We start from the raw sequence: 22,543 nt of genomic DNA, 5'->3' as shown, positions 1-22,543 counted from the left end.
TCGTGCTTGCATATTTAAAGTGCTTGCATATTTAAAGCAAACGTCACCAAATGAATCCGCAAGTCAAATGACTAAGAGTAGTGGCACATTATTAGCTTCCCTCAACCAGGAATTCAATGTAATAAATGCACGCCAAATATATTCAGAGTAAAATTATAATAGCGATCGAAGTTCGTGCAATGCGCGTGTATTGACAATAAAACATAACAAAAATTACCAACCAAATACGTTCTAATACAAAAAAAAACTTTAGTCATCATATATGTACATATGTATATAGTACCATACACTCCACTTAAAGGAATAAGCATATGAACCACTTCACAATAAATGCGGCACCACAGCAAAGGACAAATTGCAGTATTCGATGGTATAGTGTGAGGCTGAAAAATTTTTGAAAATACATTATTCAAGCATTAATATATAATATTTAATACGAACCGTTTCATGTGCTTAAGACCACGTTGCTTACTTTCCTCAGTTGGTTCCTCTTTGCCCAAATAGAGTCGCATACCAGTTAATACACGTTCGAAAAACTTATCCCAATTAAGATGCTGCATATCAAATTCATAATTCTCTTTATCTGCTATCAAGAGCGACTGCCACAATTGGTCAGTATTATGTGTTTCAAATGACCAACTTTGGCTACTGAAATAACATGTTGCATCGATAGCTTCGTGTATCCTGTTATACAATTTAATCATACGAGGCTTTTGACCGCGAAAGCGTAGTGCAAGATCCATGATATAACCAGGAAGCAAATGGTAAAATATGTAAGCCAGTTTTAAAAGCCAAATAGTGGTCGTTGTATGTAGAAACGGATACCAAATTGACTGCTCCAATGGACATATCAATCGCAAGCGCTCGGTGGCATTAATCAAGCTACGATTGGTAATCATATTTTTAGCATGAGGCACATGGTTGTATATTTTTGGAGGCGACTGATCTGCTTCGCATTCAGAGAATTCCCTAGCTGTTTGCCATGCGCAAGCAAGAATTAAATTGGCGCAAAAGTCAACAGGCACAATGTCACAATTCGCATCAAGATTTACAGGTGCAACTCGAAGAACGCCCAAAGTGGCTCCGTAGATTGTAGCTACAGGTCCGTAAATATTGTCTATCCAGCCTGGCATCGGATTCCGGCTCGTTGCCATAACTAAAACAAATAACAAATAAGAATTCGGTTATAATTAATTGATTCAACTTACTTGCACCAGGTCGATAAATGCAAACTGGCAATTGGCGTGACTCCGTTTGAATTAACTGTTCGGCAAGAGCCTTTGTATAGGTATATGTATTGGGAAACTTTCCCAATAGAGCCGACGTCATTTCGTCGATAACGGTGTTGTCACAAAGTTCCCTCACCGCTAAGACTTTGTCCACAGTGCAGTTCAAATGTCCGGGATAGAAATGTTCAGTAATGTGATGGATTACGCAGTTGCTGAAAGCCGTTGAGACATGCACAAAAACCATCAGATTATTCATTTCCCTGGCCAGTTCCAGCATGAGGCGAGTAGCACGAGCATTAATATCCAGAGCTTTGTGCAACGGCTCAACAAAATTAACTGTGGCTGCACAATGAATCACCACTTGCACCTCCTTTCTCAGAATCTCACGTTCTGCTAAACTAATCCCCAGGTCTGGTTCTTCACAATCGCCAGAAATGGAAACAATGCGGTCCAGTGCATTTGGTTTAGTTTTGAGTAGTACACCAAATAACTATATAGATTGAATTTGATAGTAAGTTGGGAACAATATTAATGAAGACTTACAGAGTTTGTTCTCCATGACTCAAAGCGTTCTTTTATACTCTTTCCACGCTTGGGTCGCATTAGCACGTAGACTTTTGCTACATCTGTTGACCGTAGCAACTTCTCAATGGTTACTGAAAAACACCATTACATTTTGTCAATTATTGAACTCACATTAACACATTGATTAGCTTTGTTCGCACATATGATACTTCATCATTAATTTTTAATTTATTGTTTTACCTCGACCCAAAAACCCAGTCCCGCCGGTTATTAAAACGGTTTTGTCCTTGAAAAATTCTGTAATTTGCGACTCCATATCCTATTACGATATTCTTGGACTCTTCAACACTTTCGCTGTAATTGTTCAATTGAACAATTTCAAATTTGCGATGCACCTTTTATAGTGATATTTGGTGTAGACTGTTAAATAATTCATTAGACATTAAACGATTACTTTATTGTTTTTATTCAAGCGTAATCGGGCAAACTCTTCTAATTATCATATTACATTACAAAGAGATCTCAATTCTTAAGCTGGCATATGTAAGCATATGTTTTCTATTGTATGTAACAATAATTATAGTCAAATTCAGATACTCAGTATACTTGCAATATTCTTTTCGATGCTTTCAAGTATTTTAAAAGAAAGAATGGCTCAAAGGTTATAGAGCTTATGATAAGCCAATGGATTGTTGTGTACCCTGTCAAATTGGTAAAAATGGGTATTATTCGATTGTACGAAACCAGATTTGAGATATTTAATTCATTTTATTAAAGGGTTTACTTTAGCTGGGTATTATAATTTATGTTTATGGAAGTTTATACTGTACGAGTTTATTTTATTACACGGTCACAATGTTACGGAGTTAGATTGTTCTTTTATGAGTTATCGAACCTTCATACATTTATTTATTTAAATAATACACATGTAAATCAATATTTTACCATTTTCTTTTTATTTGAGCAAACTAACTTTCTTTACTATTGTAGCAATAATGTACAGCACAAAGACTAAATTTTAAAAGTAATGAGTAAGAAAGCTAGTCGAGTGTGCTCGACTTTGAGATACTCGCTACCCTACTCGCGATTTTCAATAAAACCATATTCTAAAAATATACCAAATATATACTATATACTATATATATATATATATACTATATACTATATATATACTATATACTATATATATATATATACTATATATATAGTAATACATTCAAAATTCAGCTTGCTATTCGATTTTTTCAATTTGCGTAGGCGTGCAAAAACAAACTTGATCTGAGTGCAGAAGCTCAGAAATAACAAATGCTGCCGAGAAAAAAATCATAGCTTTATATCTTATAGTCTCTTAGCTTCAGGTGAAGGACAGACAGACAAACAATGCCATATCGTCTCGGCTGCTGGCGCTGATTAAGAATATATATACTATGCAGTAAGAGATGACTCCTTCTGCCTGTTACATACATTTGCTGTAAGCACTAAGTTATAATACCCTTCAACCCTTTGGTTAGTAGTTATAAAAATAAAATGCGACAAGTGAAGAATATGATGAAGAAATTGCTGTCCGAGTACTATACCTGAAGGTAAAGCAACAACAAGACTGATGAACATAAGTATAAGTAATTTAAATAAATTAAATAAAAAGGTCTATGATTGCTTAATGTACATATATTTTAAAGTTTTTTTTTGTCATTAATGCCGAAGCTATGTTATAAGCACAACTTTTCATATAGATGTGCATATTTTAAATGAAGAACGTGAAGAAAAAAGTTATTGGCATACTGATTTTTGAGTGCGATTTAAAAAAATGTTAAAGAAGCAATTTTGAAAAACACAAAATGAATTGACTTTGTTTTTCTCGAGAAGCCGCCGATTGCAATGCTACTAAAATTATATAGTGTATGTACTGAGCATATGTAAGTGCTCTCAAATGGCCATTTCAAAACAGAGAGTCTCACATTATTTGACGATGAGCGAATGCGTGAGCGTAAAAAGAATTCCGAGCGAGCTAAGGAAAATGTTTGGAGAAGCGTGCTAAAAATAAAATTAGTCGAGAAAATAACTAAAACTCAATCGGAAAGAACTATTCTTGGCCGAAGCGTCGCGACGTAACATCAGTTCTACTTGAAAATTCGTCAAATTATCACGATAATGACGTTGCTAAGTATGCAGTGTGCGGTTTGCGGTGTTTCTGCTCCTCTCACCTGCACCAGGTGCAGACTGGTCCGGTACTGCAACGGAGAGCATCAAAAGCAGCACTGGCCAAAGCACAAACGCTGCTGCAAACCTTTTCGAGAGGAGCAAGACCCCGCGCTGGGACGTTACTTGGCCGCCACCCAGGACATTCAAGCTAAACAGATCATATTCGTCGAGGAGCCACTAGTTGTGGGACCCAAATGGTTTCTGACCGAAGGGGAGAAGTCAGCCACAATTGTGCCATGTGTCGGTTGCTTTACGCCTTGTCGCCTGGGCAAACATCAGTGTCGCAAGTAAGAATGCAACAATGGGCATAACAAAAATTAAGTGCTAGAAAAAACCTTTGATTAGTATGGATGATTTAAGAAAATGAAGATTAAATAGCAATTTAAGCAAGCATTAACTGGAGTCTTGATTAAGTCAATGATAACTAGGCAGTTCATTTTCGAATTTATCAATTTTATTGTCCCTTTCACATTAGTTCCTGTAATAAAATTTATGAATGTAGTGACATTATTTATGTTTTAGTAATGCTTTAAATAACACTTGTTAACAGTTTCTCTAAAAGAAATACATAGTTCGAAAACTATAAAATATGTAAAATAATTAAATAAATAATGTCTATCTTACTCTACTTTTAGCTGCCATTGGCCAGTGTGCAGTGTTGGCTGTGCACACGAGAGTCTGGAGTGCAGCATTCTCAGTCTTGGCAATGCACCTGGAGCCAAATCGGATGTGCGGGGACAGCACGATTACTTTCGCCATGATGCACTACTGGTGTTAAAGTGTCTGTTGCTGCAGCGCTCCCAGCCGGAACGCTGGAAGGCATTGCTGGAGATGCAATCACATGAAGAGGAGCGTCTTGGCACGGAGTTACAATTGGAGGCGGAGCAGCGCATTGTAAGCTACTTGCAGCAGCGATTTCTACGCCGTCTGAAGTCGAACACGAACAAGCAGAATGTGCTCAGCGACTATGAGCCTGAGCTGTTGCATCGTCTCTGTGGCATAATTGAGACGAACTACATGGTCATTGAGCTGGCCACCGGAGTGGAGCTGAGCGGTCTGTTCCGGCAAGCTTGTATGATGGAACACGCTTGTCAGCCCAATTGTTACTTTCAGTTCGATGCAACCACGCAGCGCATTGCAGTGCGCGCTGGATGTGATATTAAGAAGGGCGACCACTTGAAGATCACATACACAAACATATTGTGGGGCACGCAGATGCGGCAGCATCATCTGCGCATGACCAAGCACTTCAGCTGTCGTTGTCCGCGATGTGAGGATCCCACCGAATACGGCAGTTACGTGAGCGCTATGCGCTGCCTGGGTGATGTGTCCAAGACGTGTGACGGTCTTCAACTGCCAGTCGAGCCTCTCAACGAACAGACACAATGGAAGTGCGACACTTGCCCCATGTTGGTGGATGCCGCTTATGTGACAGAGGTGCAGACCCACATGACAGAGGAGGTGGAGAGATTGTTAGCCGGCAGTCCTACAGCAAGTGAAGTGGAATTGCTTTTGGCACGTCTATCGCAATTGCTGCATCCGAATCACTTTCACATGTTCAATTTGAAGCATACACTCATACAGCTATATGGGCATGAACCGGGCTTGGAATTGGTTACGCTTACCGATCTTCAACTCGGTCGTAAGCTTAGGCTCTGCGAGGAATTGCGCAATGTGTGTCATCGACTAGACCCACATAGCATTAAGTTGGCCATTTACGTGAGCGTCATTTTGATAGAGGTTGCCCACACACTGGAGGAAAAAGCTCGTAGATTGCCTGCTGAAGCGAAACTTCAATTGGAATTGGCTCAGTCACATCTGCAGCAAGCGGAAGAGGTGTTGGAAAAGGTGCAGGACTCTGTGGCTGGCAAAAAGCTGAACGACAGGCTACAGCTGGATCAATTCGAGCTGGACAAACTGATGTTGGCCAATAACCACAGCCAAACACAAACGGCTGTTTAACTAGTAAAACAAACAATCATGTATCATATGAACAAAACATTTAATTTGTTTACATTTACCTTATTCGTATCTTATCATGAGGCTGCATGCAGTTCGATACGCTCCTGCTCCAGCAACTGCGGATTCGCTTCGAGAATCTCTCGCTGTCGTCTCAGATTTTTGACAATGCCAGGCAGATGCCAGCCATGCCGCAGCAAGCTATCGGTCACATCAAAGTGTGCGTGACGAACACATCGCAGTTGTGAGCAGTGAGCCACTGTTCTCAGTTCTATAGCCATGTCATGGATAAGAGCAGCAATAAATTGCTCGCTTTCATTGATCGCATGCAACTCAAGTGTAAAGTTCGGCCTCTCGAAATGTATCAGTTTTATTCCATATAGCACTGGTTGACTGTTATCAGCTGGCCGGATGAGCCCTTTACAAGCCAATTCGTATGCAGCCTGCGTCTGCAAATCAACGCCGCACATTTCATACATTTTGCGTTGGTGCGACGCTTGCAAGGACGCCGCCAGGCCACTTATGCGATCCGCACTAACATGGCGATGGTTGGCGCGTACTGTGACTCGTGAGTCAGGCATGTGGTTCTCTGTGGCAGTTCCCATACGAGCTGTCACATGGTATACACGGATGGGGCGATTACGCTGTATGTGAATGGACTGTTTCAGTCCATCATTTATGCCAAATACTATACAAGAAAAGAAGTGTGTTTATCAACTAAGTCTCCAATCACCAATGATTGCATCACAACTTACATAAAACACCACTTGTATGGTCCCCAAGCGTTGCAACTGTTGCACAACGAACATCCCGCGGCATATATCGTGGTCCAGCAGCCAGAATATGATCTGATAAATCTGTATTCGAGGCAATGTTGTGCAGTACGCTGTCGGCAGCAGTTCCTGTGCCCAACAGTGGAGTATCCCTTGCCAATTTACGCGGTTCTCTTAATTCCATTTCGTTTAGCCCTGAGCAATTGTAAATGTGCATTAGACAAGTAATTCGATTGTTTTTTACTTAATTACCTTTGGCAATATTGCCAATTATAGCGTTGCGTACATGCTTTAACTTCATGCCGGCGGGCTTGTACACATTTATGATACCATTTAGGTGCTTGAACACGGTTGCGGCGTCATAGACCTTTGCTAGAGCCATATTATTTTAAGTAAATATTTACAATTACATAAAAATAAAGCACTTGTTTTTAAAAGAACTTTCAATGTGGTCAGCTGTTTCGATACCCGCGATTGGCGATACGCATTCGATAGTCGATAAGTTCTACGTTTTTCAACACTAAAGTACACACAACACTCCAATGTATCGAGTTGTCCCGCTCGCACACATTTGGCGCTGCACGTGTAGCATTTGTTTTGCATTCTCGCTGCGCGTTTCGTGCTATTTTATTTTGTTAAAACGTGATTTAAACAACGATTTAACATAATGAAGTGGACTACAGCAAACATAAAGCATGCCAACTATACAACCAAGCATGAATTGTTTGTCGGCACACACACTGGATCTTTTAAACGTAAGTGGCAAGATCTTCCTATTGAAGTTATTTAATATTGACTTCTTGTGAAAACAGACTTGTTGCCTGCTGCTGACAAGAATCCGTATGCACAGTCCAATCTAAGCGATTTGACCACCTTGGACAAGGAATCGCGTGTCACTTCTCTTGGTTTTGGCAATGAGGCACAAACGGAAATTCTTCTCGGTCGCGCCAAGAACTCCGCCGAGCTGCATTCGCTTGGCCGAAGCGGTGGCATAACAACGCGGTCAATTAACTTCACTGCTGCTCCTATTGTGGGTTTAGCACGCTATAACAACAATTTAATTGCTGGCATTGCAAATGGACAAATCCAAAGCGTATCGCTCGAGGCTGAGCAGGATGCCGAAGACGAGGAGTCGTCTAAGCCTGTTGTTATCAATTCGGGTGATCACATGGATCACTTGCGACAATGCCAAGCAGCACCTCACATTGTGGCTACTGGCGGCAAGGCTAGACAGAACAATCTTAAAGTTTATGATCTGAGCGCGGATGGCAAGCAAATATTCACCTCCAAGAATTTGCCCAACGATTATTTGCAGTTGGAGGTGCCCGTGTGGGACAGTGACATCGGTTTCGTTGATGGACCCAATGTATTGGCCACCTGCTCTAGACATGGGTACGTTCGACTTTACGACACACGCAAACAGCGTCGTCCAGTGACGCACTTTTCCAGCGAAGAGCATGGCATGAGCTTTGCGGCACTAGTGGCCCATGGAAACTACATTTACACGGGCACAACAATGGGAGCTCTGAAGGTAGTTTTGACTCTATTATTTGTTTGTTGAACTCGTCGCTTTAATTGTGCTCTTTGACACGCGATTGCAGGCCTTTGACACGCGACGAATGAAGACCCATGTGCACACCTATAAAGGATTCACGGGCGGCATTAGCGACCTGCATCTAGATGAGACCGGCAGATTCCTAAGTTCCGCATCTTTGGATCGCTACGTCCGTGTACACGAGGCGGAGTCTACAGTTCTGCTCTATCAGTGCTATGTAAAGTCAAAGGCAACCAAAGTGCTTATCAGAGAGTTGTCAGCAGAGCAGCAACAGCCGCGACAGCAAACAAACGATGATGCCGAAGAGGAAGATGAAGAACTCAATTCGCAAAAGCATAACAAAAACAACAAAAGAAAGCCTCAAGCCACGCCCCTGGATGCGGAATATGAAGATATGTTTGATCAGATGCCCACAGTGGGGTAAGTTTTTATATAATTAGATCAACGTAACAGACTACTGACTGCTCCATCTCCAATACAGGGATAGCGATGGCGAGGAGGCATCAGAGAGACAAGCAATGGCTCCTGTTAAGCGGAAGGCACCAAAACAAACGCTAAAAACAAAAAAGAAAAAACAATAAAACGTGTTTTAGTTAAGACTTATAGTAGCAATTATATATGGATCTATGTTACTCGAATCGTTGAACTACTTCCATGCTTGCTTCTCTTCCAGCGCCTTTTGCTGCACGTAGTTCTTGTACAGACGAAATGTGCAATAGTAGAAAAACTCCACAACGGATATCATGCTTAGACCCAGACATAAATTGAAAATGCCACCCAAATCAGCTACAAATTAGAACAAATTAATTGAGAAATGTATTTATAACATATAAATAGTTCAACTTACAGAGCAGTCCCAATCCAGGACATGACTGTTACCTTGCGTATAACTGGCACCACCTGCTTAGCCAAATAGACACGCAGTACAAAACTGTCGTTGTTGAGCAGCTCCGGTGTGCTATTGAAGAGGTTCCTTTAATAAAACCTGCTGTGATTACCTAGTTGATACTCACTAGAAGTTGCTAACGGAGAACTGATGCAAATTTAGATCGGTCTTGTAAGACAGCGTGGAGTAAGTGACGTCGTAGCAATTGGGCAGACATTGATCACAGCGAACGCTCTTAAAGTTGTCTAAAGAAAACATGAACCATTAATTACACTCAAAAATGTATCAATCTTTTAATTTCCAAGAGTGCACTTTAAGCTGAAGCGCTTGTCTGCAGGGGGAGCCATTATGCGTACGGTTCGCATTGTGAATATTAAATACACATTATTACAAATAAATTGTGTCTGAGAATAAACGGAATAAACCGAACATTGTCACAATGCACAATGCATCACAATGGCTACTCGCAGGTTAACGTGAAAGGCACGAAGTGAAAATGACATTAAAGGAGCATAAAATAGGAGACAAGAGATGCGATTTAAGTGTCAAAAAGGGATGGCCTCGAATTCAGGGACACTCTCGAATAACTAGATAGATTAACCCGATGCTTGCAAACTTTTTATCGACAGCAAACCCCCTTTATTGTTAATGGTGCTTTTATATTTTTGGCAGACAATTGATTAGTCTAGCCACCGTACCGTAGTTGTCCGAATAGCAGAAGGTGTCATTTAGATTGCACTCCTTGAACTTCTGGCTGACAACGGGCAACAGATAAGGATGGCAGCCGCATCGCTTGCCGATTGCCTCCGTTTGGCAAGATAACATGCAGGCGGCCTGACGATAATTGCGCAGCTGAAGATCATCCGAAATGAGACAGTCACGTTTGCTCTCCGACAGCTCGAGCACCTCCGTCGACGATGACTGCACAGTGGGCGAGACCTCGACAAAGCTCTCGGATCTGGCGGTGATCGTCACTGATGCAGCTGTCTCCGTAACATAGTCCATGGGATGGTGAACGAGAACAATGAGACCCGTGCTCAAGTTACGCTCCGATCCTTCGGCACCGATGAAGGTGAGGCCACCGTCCATGCCAAAAATGTTGGCCGAGAACGGCACATAGCTGATGTTGCGGGGATTGTAGTTGAAGGAGCAGCAGGGACCAAGGAATGCCGTGGTCGGTATAAACGACAGATATTCGTGGGTCTGGTTGCATTGAAACTCCTCGTAGCCCCAAAAACAGCGCTTCACAAAATCTGCACAGCCGGGACTGACGGCCATGGCGGCTTCCCAAATGGACACATTGTTCAGGCGCAACACTGCGTCCGTGATCTTGTAGCTGTCATGCGAAGGCGGCGCAAATGATTGATCCGTGAAAGCATTGAGGAAGTCAAAGCCGGCAGCCACTTCAGCCATATCATACTCCGGAGGTATACGGCTGCAGTTACAATTAGATTAGTTAATTTAATATTGAATGAATGAATACAATTAAAAATCTAGTTAATATAGTTCACTTCAATTTATCGTTCTCCGGACAGTTTCGAATTTGAAAATCAATTTTAATTTAATTTTTACTATATTTGCAATTCAATTTTTTTCATATAATCTGTCTATTTAAAATGTAATTCAGTTAAATTAATCAAATGAAACTACATATATTTCACTTTAACTATATTCAATTTCGTAGATCAAAAAATTTATTTAGACTGCATTTTATTTGCCATAATATATTTTAGGTGATTTTTAATTGAATTTAATTGGATTCATTTAAATACATTAAACACAAATGATTCTCTATCAATTTACAGAGTCTTGATGTAATTCTCCACATCATTTTCAATTTACTACATTAGACTGCCTTTAATTTAATTTAATATAATTTAATTGATTGAAAATGTTTGTGACTCGCTGTATTTTAGTATTATTCAAAGAACATATTCCAATATTTAAATTTAAGCAATTTCAAGTTACTCACAGAGTCTTTACGTAGCGTTCCACGCGTTCCATGTTCACCGCCTTGGGACTGCATATAGTGACGCCGGGAAAAGCGACATCCGTTATGGACAAATCATTGGAGATGGTGTTTAGTATGGGATACGAGTAGAACTTGAGCCAGAGCAAGAGCGTCAGATAGATGCTCAGCTGCAGCAATCCTATTAGCACTGTTGCCCAGATGTATCTGACATTTTTTGGGCATCAGAATGGACTCACTTTCTGGTGATCTGGGCACTCACCTGGACAAGCCGTGCGTTCGATTGCGCCTCAGCAGCCACATTCCGCTCACCTTAGTGCGCTCCGTGTACTCCCAGAATGTGTTGGCAATGGCCAAACGCAGTGGATGACTCCTCCAGAGCTGCAGCAGCTTTTGCCTACGGCTTGACGAGGCGCTTCGCTTCGGTGTCCACTTGACGTTGAGAGCCATTTCATGTGCTACAAAGCACTTGGCACCACATGCTGCTCACTTTTATAGGACATGACTGGTCGAGGAGCAGGATAGAAGTCTTGGCCTGCTATAGTGCTAATTACGTACTAATTGACTTCTTAATTTGTTAAGTTTGAACAAGTTTGTCACTTGTACTACATTAGTTGTAATGATAATGATGCAGCTAGCAGCACCATGTGCTGTCTATTGACCGGAGAACTAAATGGAGAGAGCAAGTTGAAGTGATTTACGAATGGCTGAAGGAGTAGGATGAATGAATACCTTCATCGCAAGCAAGAGAGAGATATACTAGATGTGGTATGTGTGATTCATATTTATCTATTAGCAACTTGTCAATAATTTTTGAGATTGAGATACATTCATCAATATACATATTTTGTTCCTTATATGTTTTTTCTGTAAATTAATCAAAATTAGCATATACACTTTTCAGTAATTTAAAATTTTAATATTTATCAAAAGATCGAAAAGTTCACAAATTCATCTTTCTGTCAATGAACATAGACACAGAAAAACTTTTGATAGACATATAATAATATGTGAGATACCCGCTGCACATTTAAAAACAAAAAGCAAAACAATGCGGTATTATTATAGATAAACCAAAAACCAAAGGCTGAAACAATAGCTTCTACACTTTTAAGTGTCGCAACTATTTCTCTGGAATCATAAATACTATAGTTATTGTTGGCGGGCGAACTAAATTTTCTACTGGGGCTTCGCCAGCGCATTTCCTACTGGGCAGTTGTAATCGGTGATTCTCTTTTGTGCATTGGAATTTCACCGTTACGTTCGCTAGAAGTAGCAATGCAGCTGCAAATTTCGGCAGCGTGATTTAATTTGAATTTGTATTTGAGCCCAAGCAGAGGCAAATAATTGTTAACAATAAAATAGGGATTTGAAGGTGTGCGCAGAGCACGAATGTAAGTAAAATTATGAAACTATAATGAAATGTAAATAATGTAATGAAAATAATAAAGATTTCAGCCAAATATTGATCCACTACAAGTTGTTGTTTTCGAGTAGTGGATTGCTCGAAGTACGAGCAACGGCACACCAACCAAGGCACGGATCCGGTGCCAACATTCTGAAATATTCAGTCTCATTCTGAAATATTCAGTCTCATTCTGAAATATTCTTGCTAAGACTCGAATATTCAGTCTTATTTTGGAATATCAGTCTGAATCTGGAATAATATCAGTTTTTTGGAGACAAACATATTGTGTGTGAAGCACTTTGAAAGTTTGCAACTGGAGTCGTGACATAACCTCAACTACGACTATGGCAAATCGGGAGGAACACGTGCCTGGAAAAGAGATGACGAGTGATGGTCAGCAATTAGATGGAGCTGCTCCTCAAGATCCAATGGGACCTGCCAATGGTTTACATGAAGCCGTTAATGTGCAGGCAGCTGTCGCGGGTTTTGAGCGCAATGGAGCAGCAAATATAGGCCGCTCATCTTCGTCATATGGAATCAGCACATCGTCGAGTTCATCAACTCCTATCCAGCATAAACCGGCAAACACACAAATGTACTTTGATAGTTCGGGATATGGCACGGTGGTCAACAAGCTCCATATGGATTCATCTCGTGGAGGATTGACAATGCCATATCAAGCGAACACTGCAGCAGCGATGGGTGGTATAATCAATGGATTGCCACAGCCGGGATCAATGGGATTGCCCAGTAATCTTCAACAACCAAATGACATGCACGCTGCCAATTCATTGGCTAGAGTGGGCCTTTGACGGCCGCTCAAATTAGTGCACGACATGTCATCAGCCGAGATCTACCTACTTTCACTGGAAAGCCTGACGAATGGCTGCTGTTCATTAGCAATTATGAGCAGTCGACGGAAAGATGTGGATTCAGTAACGAGGAAAATCTTATACGCTTACAGAAGTGTCTTAAGGGCCAGGCACTGGAAGCGGTACGCGGAAAATTGATGGTGCCAGATACAGTGCCGTATGCAATTGGAACATTGAGAATGCTGTATGGCCGACCAGAAATAGTACACGCCGCGTTACAAGGAAAATTGAGAGACGAGCCAGCGATAAAGGCAGATAATTTGGACTCCGTCATTCGACTAGCCCTTGCTGTCCAAAATTACTGCGCAACTATGTCTGCATTGGGTCTTCATGACTTTTGCATGATCCTGTCTTGTTGAACGAATTGGTCGCAAAGATGCCGAGCAGTATGAAGTTGGACTGGGGTCGACACCGATTGGCAAATCAAAGCGTCAACATGGCCACATTCGACAATTGGCTTTTCAATGTGGCAATGTGTGCCAGTATGGTAACTCCGTATGATGTCGGACGAACGACCTCAGCCAAAGCTTCAAAAGAAAGGTTGTTTGTGCACAGTGTTAGCGACAACGATGAGGAGACTCAACAGCGACAGCATCATGGAGAATCAGAGAAGACTACATGCCCAAAATGTGGAGGCACGCACCGACTGTCGGAATGTGTCGACTTTCGAGCATTGAACGTTAAACAGCGCTGGGAGTTTGTGAAATCGAAACGGCTATGTTTCTGTTGTTTCTGGCGGCATCTCGTACGAAACTGCAAAGCTAAAGAAACCTGTGGCGTCGATGGATGCAAATCAATTCACCACGTACTGCTGCATACCAAGCTGACTGGGCAAACAGTGCACCGATCTGCCAACAAGGAGGAGTCTTCAATCATGTTTCATGGAAAGACGGCGAGTAGCCCTCTCTTTCGCTATATCCCGATAACGATCCACGGCAAATCCAAATCTGTGAAAACATTTGCTTTGGCCGATGAAGGAGCTGCTTGTTCTTTAATTGAAAGATCCTTGTCTGACGAGCTCGAGCTAGAAGGACCGGCAACTCAATTGTGCCTGAAATGGACAGGTGATGTTTCTAAGGTTGAAAACAATTCGCAATCGTTGGACATCACTGTATCAACTACGAGTATGGAATCGCAGCGATACATTCTGAAAAGTGTGCGAACAGTGTCTGATCTCGACCTACCAGAGCAAAGCCTCGACCAGCAATTATTGGAGTCTCGAGTCACCTCTGTACGTTGCCTATAGATCCCTATTCCAACGTACGAGCACGAATCATCATTGGACTCGACAACATTAAATGGACTATTCCGCTGGAGTTGCATGAAAGTGAAGACGACGATGTTATTGCAGCACGCTGCAGGCTTGGCTGGGCTGTTTACGGCCGCTCAGCAAAGGAATACTCATCGATTCCACGCCTGCTACATATTTGCCAATGTAGTGAGACTGGCAGTTTGGATGTTGCATTGAAAGAGTACTTTTCTTTGGAATCTCTGGGAATTGTCGCTACGATCAATCCATTACGATCCAAAGACGATGAGCGATCGATGCAAATCATGGAAGCAACGACAACGTTCTTGGCAGACGAGAAAAGGTGGCAAACTGGATTACTGTGGAGATTCGACAAAGTGGTCTTGCCTGACTCCTATGAAATGTGTCTTAAGCGACTAAAATGTCTTGAATCGAAAATGTCGAAAGATCCGCAGTTACGCAACTTCATGCTAACGACGATGAAAAACTATAAGGAAAATCGTTACATCAGACGCCTGGATGATAGTGAGTTGGCGCGTAAAGATATAACATGGTTTCTTCCCATCTTTACCGTCACCAACCCTAACAAGAAGAAGACACGTTTAGTGTGGGACGCCGCAGCGAAGATCCAAGGAGTGTCTCTAAACGACTGCCTGCTAAAAGGTCCTGACACACTTGCATCATTGATGGGCATTCTAATACGCTTCAGAGAACGCCCAATTGCTATTTCGGGAGACATACGCGAAATGTTCCACCAAGTGAGGGTGCGACCAGAGGATCAGGCAGCTCAGAGATTCCTCTGGCGTGATGGAAACTCGCAACGGCCACCGGAGGTATACGTCATGCAAGTTATGACTTTTGGAGCATCGTGTTCACCTTCCTTGGCGAGTTACGTTTTGAAACGCAATGCTCAACGATATGAAGCTGAATATCCCGAGGCCGTAAAAGCCATTTGCGGCAACACTTTCGTCGATGACTGGCTTCAGTCTGTGGACTCAGTAGCTGAGATGACAAAGCTGGCCCAGGCTGTAAAACTAATTCATGCTGATGGAGGATTTGACATGCGACACTGGACATCCAATTCTCAAACAGTGGTCTGTGCTCTTGAGAATAGATATGACATGTTGGACAAGCCAATTTGTTACCCAGACGTTGGTCCGGAAAAGGTTCTGGGCATGTGGTGGCAACCTGGAAAAGATTGTCTAACGTTTATGGTGAAGCCAGATACGATCGCAAAGGCTCTGGATGGTCGGCCAACTAAACGCCGCGTCCTGAGCATGATTATGACCATATTCGACCCCCTTGGAATTGTTGGATTTTTCAACATACGCGCAAAAATCATTCTGCAAAATATATGGAGGAGTGGAATCGGATGGGATGAGCCGCTGAAAGAAGAAGACGAGGCAGACTGGCGTCGTTGGTTGGATTTGGTGCCAACGTTAAACAATCTGCGTATAGCCCGATGTTTGAAAGGAGTTAGTGCAGCTAGATGTCTGGAAATGCATACATTTGTAGACGCAAGTGTTAATGCATACGCTGCCGTCGTATACATCCGAGCTGAAGTAGACGATCAAGTTCATTGCAGCCTTGTAGCGTCGAAAACAAGGGTTGCTCCATTGAAACCAATTTCGATACCTCGCATGGAACTCATGGCTGCTGTTTTGGGACTGAGGTTGGCCAGATGTATCGAGTCTGAAATGTCAGTACACGTTGACAAGAAAGTGTTCTGGACAGACTCTAGAGACGTTCTATACTGGATACGTTCGGATGTTCGTAAGTTTCACCAATTTGTTGCACTCCGCATTGGCGAAATCTTAGAAGGATCAGATGTGAGTAACTGGAGATGGGTCCCGTCAGCGCAAAATGTGGCCGACGATGGTACCAAATGGACAAGAACGCCTGTCATTAACGAAGCGAATAGGTGGTTCAGAGGGCCTCAATTTCTATATTCGGATGACTCTCAGTGGCCGCAGATGAACATTGATGCGAGCCAACATAGCCATACTATTCTGCAACACGTCGAAGAGCAATTGGAAGCCATGTCACCTTTGAGCTGTATCTCACCAGACCCAGAAAGATTCAGCAAACTGGAGAGATTAAGAGCCGCACAGTTGCGAGTATTGGATTTCTTGCGATCTATTGTCAAGAAGAGCATGGGATCGGAATTGAAGAAGTTATTATTACTTGAGCGGCCAATCGAGATGGATATCATTCTAATACGAGTGTGCCAGGAAACCGAGTATTTCAGCGAGATGAAATGCTTGAAAACGGGAAGCAGTATTATGGATCGGAAGAGCAAGCTATTCAAATGCTCTCCGTACTTGGACGAAGTGAGCATACTGCGCGTCAAGGGAAGAATCGACGTAATAGAAGGAGTCGAAGTAAACCTAAAGCGACCCATAATCCTACCAAGAAGACATCGATTTACATATCTGCTGGTTGAGTCGTATCATCGCCGGTACCATCATCTGTACGACGAGATCGTGGTCAATGAACTACGGCAAAAGTTCCTGATATTTGGTCTGAGAGCCTTGGTGAGAGAGGTTTCTCAAACTTGTCCAGCATGCCGGATGAGGCGCGCGCGTCCTAGGCCTCCAGAAATGGGAAGTCTACCGCGCGAGCGTTTGGCGCACCACATGGCGCCGTTCACCTATACAGGAGTGGATTACTTTGGGCCCATCGACATCATCGTTGGACGACGGCACGAGAAGCGCTGGGGTGTTCTGTTCACATGCCTCACAATTCGTGCCGTACACCTGGATATCGCAACGTCACTGTCAACCGACTCTTTTCTTTGTATTCTAAAGGCATTTATAGTGAGACGTGGTTGCCCGCGACGAATGATGTCCGATAATGGAACTAACTTCCGAGGTGCGAGTAGAGTGTTAAAAGATGAAGTGGAGCGTATATCGACCAGGGATGTGGAGACCAAATACCCAGAAATGGAGTTCATGTTCATTCCGCCAGGCTCACCGCACATGGGCGGTGCATGGGAAAGATTGGTACGCTCAACAAAGTCCATTCTAACGGAAATCTTGCCGCCTGGTGGATTGCGAGAAGAAGTGCTTCGTGCTGCGTTGGCTGATGTGGAGGGTATTCTCAACTCACGCCCACTCACATATGTACCACTGGAATCGGCAGACTCAGAAGCGCTTACACCGAACCATTTCCTCTTGGGCCACTCTAGTGGAATTCGTGAACGAGACAGCGAAATACAAAATGGTAACAAGCTTGCCAAAGGATTCAGAATTTCGAGCCAGTTAGCCGATCAGTTCTGGAAAAGATGGATTCGAGAATATCTGCCAACGCTTACGCGCCGTACCAAATGGTTCCATCCGCCGCCAGATTTGATCGCCGTGAATGACATTGTTGTTATCGCAGATGAGAATGGCAAACGAAACAGCTGGCCCAAAGGAGTTGTGGTAGATATTCACCGATCGAGAGACGGTCAGGTAAGGAGTGCCGTTGTGCGCACTCCAGAAGGTATTATGACTCGCCCCGCCGTAAAGCTAGCAAAATTAGATTTGAAAATTGGTAATACACAACGCGAATGCTAGTGAATTACGGGGTGGGGAATGTTGGCGGGCGAACTAAATTTTCTACTGGGGCTTCGCCAGCGCATTTCCTACTGGGCAGTTGTAATCGGTGATTCTCTTTTGTGCATTGGAATTTCACCGTTACGTTCGCTAGAAGTAGCAATGCAGCTGCAAATTTCGGCAGCGAGATTTAATTTGAATTTGTATTTGAGCCCAAGCAGAGGCAAATAATTGTTAACAATAAAATAGGGATTTGAAGGTGTGCGCAGAGCACGAATGTAAGTAAAATTATGAAACTATAATGAAATGTAAATAATGTAATGAAAATAATAAAGATTTCAGCCAAATATTGATCCACTACAAGTTGTTGTTTTCGAGTAGTGGATTGCTCGAAGTACGAGCAACGGCACACCAACCAAGGCACGGATCCGGTGCCAACAGTTATTATTCTATGTACCAAAAGTCTAGCTTGTTATTCGATTTTTGTAGTGCAAAACATTTTTAAACAAATTTGATCTGCGTCCAAAAATAACAAATGATGTCAAACATTTTTTTAGCCCTCTCTCTTATAGTCTCTGAGATCTAGGTGTTCATACGGACGGACGGACATAGATATATCACCTCGGCTGTTTTCAGGGTCAGAGATACCTTTTTTGCCTGTTACATACATTTCCTGGAGGCAAAAAAGTTATGTACCCTTCGGCCGTATGGGTAGTGGGTATAAAAACGCTTTAAATTTATATTGCGAATTAAAGTGTATTGAATTCTTAAATTTTACATAATTCATTTAAAATCCTTCCATTATTTCTTCTCGGATAGGAGACTAGTCTCCAAGGTATAGTCGGAGCCAAGTAGTAATATGTACCATTAAAGTTACCTTATGGCATGTATAGTACACATATATAGTACAGCAAGGAATCTTAAGTTCAAGGTGGTTTATTTGTGCACAGGTGCGTCAACGTTGTTTATTACTATTCCCTATACTCTTGGTCAAAGTTTTGCAGTACCTATTGGGAAAAGTGATTTATTCGCCATTATAGATAATGTATAGCAATTGAAATGGAACCTGAGGTCATTTCAATTGGCAGACGAAACTTTAAATTCGTAAATTCGCAATTGCACTTGAGCAACTTGTTTAAAGTGAACTGCACTTCTTGGACAATCTGCAGGAATGTGTGTCAGTGAGTTAAGATGTGTTTTTAGAGTCGGAACAACAGTTGAACTGCTTGGTGGCACACACACACTCGAAACAGTAGAAGCAAAAAGTTTGCACTTACAAATCTGAAGCTCTTAAGAAATGGCAATAAAAATCAGAACTTGTGTGGACAACGACATCCTCCAGGCGGGCGACAAACTAACAAATGAAAAAGGGAACAACGGCAAAAAAGTAGGGAAAACAATTTACTCAAAGCGAGCAGAAACTTGCAGTTGGTGAAGTTCAACTTTGTGAGTCAGAAGGATATGGCGAGGAGGGGAAGTTGGTGAGTTGGCGCGTATTTAGTAGGAAAATTAGTTTGCTGATTTTATTGAATGCTGTTTTTGTCACATCTGTAAGCAGTTCAGATTGAATTTTAATTAAACACGCGTAGTTAAATTATTCTATGCTAATCTAGACAATTAAAAGAGTACACGACCGAAAGAGGAAAACATGTAAATGAAGGAAATATAAAAACAAAATGAACAAAGACAAAAACATGTTGTGCTTTCAACTTTAACATGAACTACGCAGTCAACAGGGGCAACTTTTAATTCCTTTGCCAACTAAAGGGAAAAAGGGAAATGTCGACGAAAATGTTTAAGCCAAGAAAATGCCTTCAACTTTTCATGCTGCCTTCTTTCATTTTATCTCAGAAACGCGCGCGTGTCGCGTCAGACATAAAAGTGTGATACGGCAAAACTCACATACACACACACAGAGAGAGAGAGAGAGAGAGAGACTCACACATACACTATTATGTTTGTCCCTGTATAATCGGTCGAACTGGCAAGCAATTTGTAAAATTTGTGGGTCTGATAAACACACAGAATCTCATTGGGGTCGACTCCGCCACTCGCGATTTGCAAGGGGGGCTGGAGCAGGCAGCAAGTAGCAAGTAGCAAGCAGCGAAATATTCAGCTGGAAATCACATTTTTTCAGCAGACTGAGCTTAATATATTTTCTTTAAAATGACCGAAAGACCATAAGACTCGTGGCTTAGACAGGTAAACCTGCTCAAACAGAGGCACAAAGTTGCCGAAAATTAAAATTTAGTTGCTTCAACTTTTAATACCCTGCGGAGCGAACCAAAAGGTATTGAGTATGGGGAACCTTATCAAAAGTAGCTAGAGCAGAAGATACTCTCTAATTTTATATATTCTTTAAGCAGTCTGGTTCAGTATTAAGCAATGCAATAATCCAACTTAGAGGAAACCATTAAAGATTGCTGGCTTATTGTAGCTAAAAATAAACAAGTTATTATTATTATTTATTTATATAAGTGAAAAGTTTATATGGCAGAAGCAAGCAAAAGCAAACAACTGATATATTTGTTTAGGACGTTTTTCTTAATTGCACATATGTAAGTAACATTTTTTTAATAATTACTAACATGATGAAGGTTTATACTATTTTTTTTAATAATTACTGGCTTGATGAAGGTTTATACTCTTGGAACCAATATTTATTTATTGGTTTACAAATATAATATAATATAAAGACTTTGATAGACTTGATCATGCTCATGATATGTTGTAATAGTATTATATAATATATCGTCACATCTTATTTTAGTAGAATTCACTGAACTAACTTGGGGTTTACGTGAGAAGAAGTTAACTCTTGCTTTCTAAGGGTGTCTACAAAACTTTGTCGTTAATATATAGTTGTAAAGTAAATTGGTATGCAATAAATTGTAATTAATACAAAAAATACAGTAACAGGGTATGTGCTTGTTGATCAATGTAATGTAAGTTTTTGTGTTTGTTTTATTTCCCTCGTGAGTTGGGCTTTTTGTCAAAGCGTTTTTTTAGTTGCAGCTACACGCCAGAAAAGTTTTCTTACTATGCACAAATAATTCGTGTTGGCAAAAGTTGAGCGAAAATCGGTTTGATGTGGCGGCAGCAGTTGCATGATGCAGTTGCAGCTTCAGTGGCCGTTGCAGCAGACTCGCTGCGAGTTGCCACCAAATGCTTTGACAGTTGGAAACTTTTCGCTTTGCCATTTGACAGAATTCAGCGTGGAATTTGTGTAATTTGTTGAGCAATGTTTTTATTACAAATTTTAGCAAATTAGTTTGTTAGTTGTGACTTTGATTTGATTTGACTAAAGTGACATGTGATATGAGAATTGCGTATGGAATGATGCTCAAGTTTGTATTTATGATATCAAATAACAATCGAAATGAAAATAAAATCAGTTAGACAGATTACAGAGGAAGTTCGAATAAATCTTAATATAAACTCTTTTAAAAGGCAAAGCTTTGCGTATTTTGCAAAATATACTCGTAATCAGGCGAGAGCTCAAGTGTCTGGCTAGTAAAACGAAAAGAATGAGCAGATTGATGTCCAGACGGCACTTGAGTTGAATCCTCATCGTTCGTAATGATAAGCCAACAATAATGCCAGCTGACAATCAGGCAAATCAATCAAATGGCCCAAGCCAAACAGAGATTTGGCCATAAAGCAAAGAACATGGCCAACGGCATCGGCGGTTACTTCGTTATTGTGTTTGAGCAGCACTTGGACGTGTCCAACAAGAATGCTATCGACGCCACATCAACATCAGCTGTCGTCACATAAAAATACGGATGTCGTCTCTTCTTTGTCCCGCTGGCCATGCAATCGAATATCGCATATCGAATGTACTATATAAGTAGTCATATATTTGCATACACATTGAAATGTGAAAGCCACAACGAGCCATTCGTCTCGTCCTTATTATGAGGCCAAGCACAGTGACATAATCGTAAAGTAAAACAAATAATTCATTGTATACGAGAGCATTTCGTACCTTGTACTCCCTGCTTCCATTCGACCATTGCGGGCAGCACTTTATGTGCATCTGGTTAAATATCAGTTGGCATCTGGGCAGAGCTCCAAAGGGGTAAGCCGTACGGTCGGTATGTGCTCGTAAAAACATCCCAAGGCACCTCGGAAATTGTCTGTACTGCAAATGGAGCATTAAGAATGTATGAAAACGGAAGCCAGCACATTGACAGCCGCGCCAAAGATTGCCCATGTAGCCAAGTAGCCATGTATAGCAATGCCAATAGCAACAGCAACAACAATGCCGACGAAGACGTCGAAGGCGACGTCGGCAATGGTAAAGACAACGGCGATTCTGTGCTCGAGATTCATTGTTTGCGCTGAGTCAGCAAAAATAGTTGCCAAGAGACGCCAGAC

At 41.7% G+C, this 22,543-nt stretch overlaps 6 protein-coding genes across 6 annotated transcripts; 3 read left to right on the top strand and 3 right to left on the bottom strand.

The window, feature by feature from the left end:
* Window positions 1–72: 72 nt before the first annotated feature.
* On the bottom strand, window positions 73–2,128 carry LOC132791983 (fatty acyl-CoA reductase wat-like). The gene is made up of 5 exons (XM_060801158.1): window positions 1,995–2,128; window positions 1,773–1,885; window positions 1,209–1,719; window positions 442–1,156; window positions 73–383 (listed from the first exon to the last, which is right to left on the bottom strand). The coding sequence occupies exons 1-5, from the start codon at window positions 2,068–2,070 to the stop codon at window positions 296–298; spliced, it is 1,503 nt and encodes a 500-aa protein (XP_060657141.1). The 5' UTR covers window positions 2,071–2,128; the 3' UTR covers window positions 73–295.
* A 1,686-nt stretch (window positions 2,129–3,814) lies between these two features.
* On the top strand, window positions 3,815–6,603 carry LOC132789883 (SET domain-containing protein SmydA-8). The gene is made up of 2 exons (XM_060798196.1): window positions 3,815–4,243; window positions 4,592–6,603. Exons 1-2 carry the CDS (start codon window positions 3,906–3,908, stop codon window positions 5,916–5,918), a joined length of 1,665 nt encoding a protein of 554 aa, XP_060654179.1. The 5' UTR covers window positions 3,815–3,905; the 3' UTR covers window positions 5,919–6,603.
* On the bottom strand, window positions 5,993–7,164 carry LOC132789886 (pseudouridylate synthase TRUB2, mitochondrial). Its single transcript, XM_060798201.1, has 3 exons — window positions 6,941–7,164; window positions 6,671–6,883; window positions 5,993–6,603 (listed from the first exon to the last, which is right to left on the bottom strand). Exons 1-3 carry the CDS (start codon window positions 7,068–7,070, stop codon window positions 5,993–5,995), a joined length of 954 nt encoding a protein of 317 aa, XP_060654184.1. The 5' UTR covers window positions 7,071–7,164.
* A 65-nt stretch (window positions 7,165–7,229) lies between these two features.
* LOC132789884 (WD repeat-containing protein 74) lies at window positions 7,230–8,877 on the top strand. The gene is made up of 4 exons (XM_060798197.1): window positions 7,230–7,443; window positions 7,501–8,219; window positions 8,290–8,663; window positions 8,725–8,877. The coding sequence occupies exons 1-4, from the start codon at window positions 7,356–7,358 to the stop codon at window positions 8,822–8,824; spliced, it is 1,281 nt and encodes a 426-aa protein (XP_060654180.1). The 5' UTR covers window positions 7,230–7,355; the 3' UTR covers window positions 8,825–8,877.
* Window positions 8,878–9,125: 248 nt separating this feature from the next.
* On the bottom strand, window positions 9,126–11,635 carry LOC132789885 (sodium channel protein Nach). Its single transcript, XM_060798200.1, has 5 exons — window positions 11,361–11,635; window positions 11,102–11,305; window positions 9,828–10,564; window positions 9,253–9,374; window positions 9,126–9,201 (listed from the first exon to the last, which is right to left on the bottom strand). The coding sequence occupies exons 1-4, from the start codon at window positions 11,546–11,548 to the stop codon at window positions 9,256–9,258; spliced, it is 1,248 nt and encodes a 415-aa protein (XP_060654183.1). The 5' UTR covers window positions 11,549–11,635; the 3' UTR covers window positions 9,126–9,201; window positions 9,253–9,255.
* Window positions 11,636–13,754: 2,119 nt separating this feature from the next.
* On the top strand, window positions 13,755–21,940 carry LOC132793192 (uncharacterized). Its single transcript, XM_060802897.1, has 3 exons — window positions 13,755–14,532; window positions 14,625–18,079; window positions 21,767–21,940. Exons 1-3 carry the CDS (start codon window positions 13,755–13,757, stop codon window positions 21,938–21,940), a joined length of 4,407 nt encoding a protein of 1,468 aa, XP_060658880.1.
* Window positions 21,941–22,543: the final 603 nt, after the last annotated feature.

This window comes from Drosophila nasuta, chromosome 3 (assembly GCF_023558535.2).
Source record: "Drosophila nasuta strain 15112-1781.00 chromosome 3, ASM2355853v1, whole genome shotgun sequence".
Lineage (NCBI taxonomy): Eukaryota > Metazoa > Arthropoda > Insecta > Diptera > Drosophilidae > Drosophila > Drosophila nasuta.
The sequence above is the reverse complement of the archived record's forward strand: the minus strand, read 5'-3'. Positions and strand labels throughout refer to the sequence as shown.